General features: G+C 35.5%; 1 protein-coding gene across 1 annotated transcript; it reads left to right on the plus strand.

Moving 5' to 3' along the window:
• Positions 1 to 473: 473 nt before the first annotated feature.
• Positions 474 to 1910, plus strand: LOC119581815 (the record flags this gene model as incomplete). The annotated part of the gene is given in 1 exon segment (XM_037929946.1): positions 474 to 1910. A coding segment is annotated over 1 exon segment (160 nt), but the record flags the coding sequence as incomplete, so codon positions are not given.
• Between the last annotated feature and the right edge of the window lie 324 nt (positions 1911 to 2234).

Below are 2234 nucleotides of genomic sequence, written 5' to 3' on the forward strand. Positions count from 1 at the left end.
CCCCCCAGGCTCTCTGTCTGTGGCCAGCCGTGTAGAAACTACAATACAGCTTCCCACATTTCAATTTGAGAGAAGAGTGGGATTGGCCATCACCTTTAATTAAGCAGTCAGTGTTGTTATTGAGTTTTGCATTGATTTTTTTCTTGTAATTATCTGTGAGTATTCACATTGCTTCAAAGTCTATTAAAGAAGACAAAACAAAGAGTTTATTGGCCTCATTTTATCAAAATATGTCCCTTCCTGCTATCATCATATTTTGAATTATTTCCAAAATGTGTTTTATTTATTGTTATTAGTATTATGAATTTTTAATGTGGGCGTGATAGTCATTAGTATCCTTTTTTCAAATATTCTTTTAGTAAAACTGTTATTATATTCATTACTACTATTTTTTTTTTTTTTTATTCTGTGTTGTGTAGTTGATATAGTAAATAGAGAGTACTAGTTTGATCATGTGTAATATTTTTTTTGCAGACTCGTATGGGAGGCTCAGGCTCCAACTCAACACAGGACTTCGAGGAGGCCCTCAAGGAGGCTGAAGGAGAGAAGGCTGCCCTGGATGCCGCTAATGGCGGAACAGTGCCAGCATCCACCACTCCAGGCACTGATGTCAGCCAGCCTGCTGCATCATAAACCACTTCCCGCTACCATCACCACCACTAACACCTGCACTTTGCCACCCACTGCACCCCATCACCACAGAAAAATAGATAACGAGTTTTATGGATATATGAGCCCTATAGACTACTATCAGATATCAGTATTCTATGATTTGTAGCTTTACTTTTGAAACTCATTAGTGGGATGCATAATTTCTTTAGGTTCAAGATGCCATGAAAATGTAGATTACTTTAGGTTACAATCTTTGGCTATTACTGTTACTACTATGACAATTTCTAGGTCATAATGATCTGTAGGTGAAGTTTAGGTCCCCAATCAGAGCTTTCAGAGTTAAGGGCATGATTAATTTCAGTATGATTTCTCTGTCTAGGGCATGATTTTCTTCTTAGGGTATGTATTACATGCCCATTATTACTTGTGGAAATAATGCCACCTTTGGCTGTTTCAGAGATCAGATGCAATATTTGAACAATAACAGTTTCACAGATGTAGGTTTCATAGCTAAACTTTTTTTTCCAAACATATGTTAAAATGCTTCCATTACTGCATCTGTTTTATAAGGATAGGGGCCATAATAAAAGATAGCCAGAAGTGGAGAGTTGTCTCAGAAAAGGGTGAGTACTGTCAGCTTGTAGTAAGAACAATGCAGTGATAAAGGCAGAAATGTGTAATTTATTTAAAGATGCCTGAAAGCGGAACAGACTGGTATTCACAGCTTTAAGAGAACTCCCACAGATGTCAGAGGTTATCCACATTATGGTGCATTAACCAAGTGACCAAAGGTGTAGGGTGGCTTAGGTACTAATTATTCATAGGCTGCCTTGTTAAAATATATCACTAAAATTGTGGAATATAGGGAAAATCATATTAAGTTATTCACAGTTGATGTTAATAAGTTTCCTACTCCTTATGCAGTTGAGTTAACATTAGAATACTGTCTGTTGTTACATGAATTATATGGATATTGATACAAGTGTGGATGTTACAGGAGATGTAAGGTTGAATTTCATGTTCCATGTAATCTCTCTTTGATTATTTGATGGTGTGAATAATTTAGTATAATGTCTCCATAGTATAAGTGTTTGAATTTTATAGTGGGATAGCATTATATTATATTCTTTTTGTATTATTGTGTGTTTTAACCATTATTTGTATTTAAGTTTTATAATCTCATGATCTGAATGTGATTAGGTGACTGCACTAGATTTAACAAACAAATCAGTCAGGAGATTGAGTGATCACTCCTTTCATGGCTTTAGTAAACCTAATAAAAATTTCTCATATAATAAGTGTAAAATTCAATCTTTTCCTAACAACTGACTACTCAGTATGCAAACAAATGAATGTATGCTGTATTATCCTTCCACTGTAAATAGAGGATGTAAAAAGCTGTTCACTGACTTGCATTCTGAGTAGATTTAGGAAGTATCTTTGTGCTGAATAAGAAACTTACTTTAGGGTTTGCCATATGTGAACTATTCCCAGGGAGTTCATATGGAAAAACCTTTATAGTAAATCCCCAGGAATGAGTAGACCCCATCAGTATAATGCTGTGACATTCCCATAATAGACTGTAGTCAACACTCCAGGTCTCCACAAAGCTGTTAGCATGA

Source organism: Penaeus monodon, chromosome 15 (assembly GCF_015228065.2).
Source record: "Penaeus monodon isolate SGIC_2016 chromosome 15, NSTDA_Pmon_1, whole genome shotgun sequence".
Lineage (NCBI taxonomy): Eukaryota > Metazoa > Arthropoda > Malacostraca > Decapoda > Penaeidae > Penaeus > Penaeus monodon.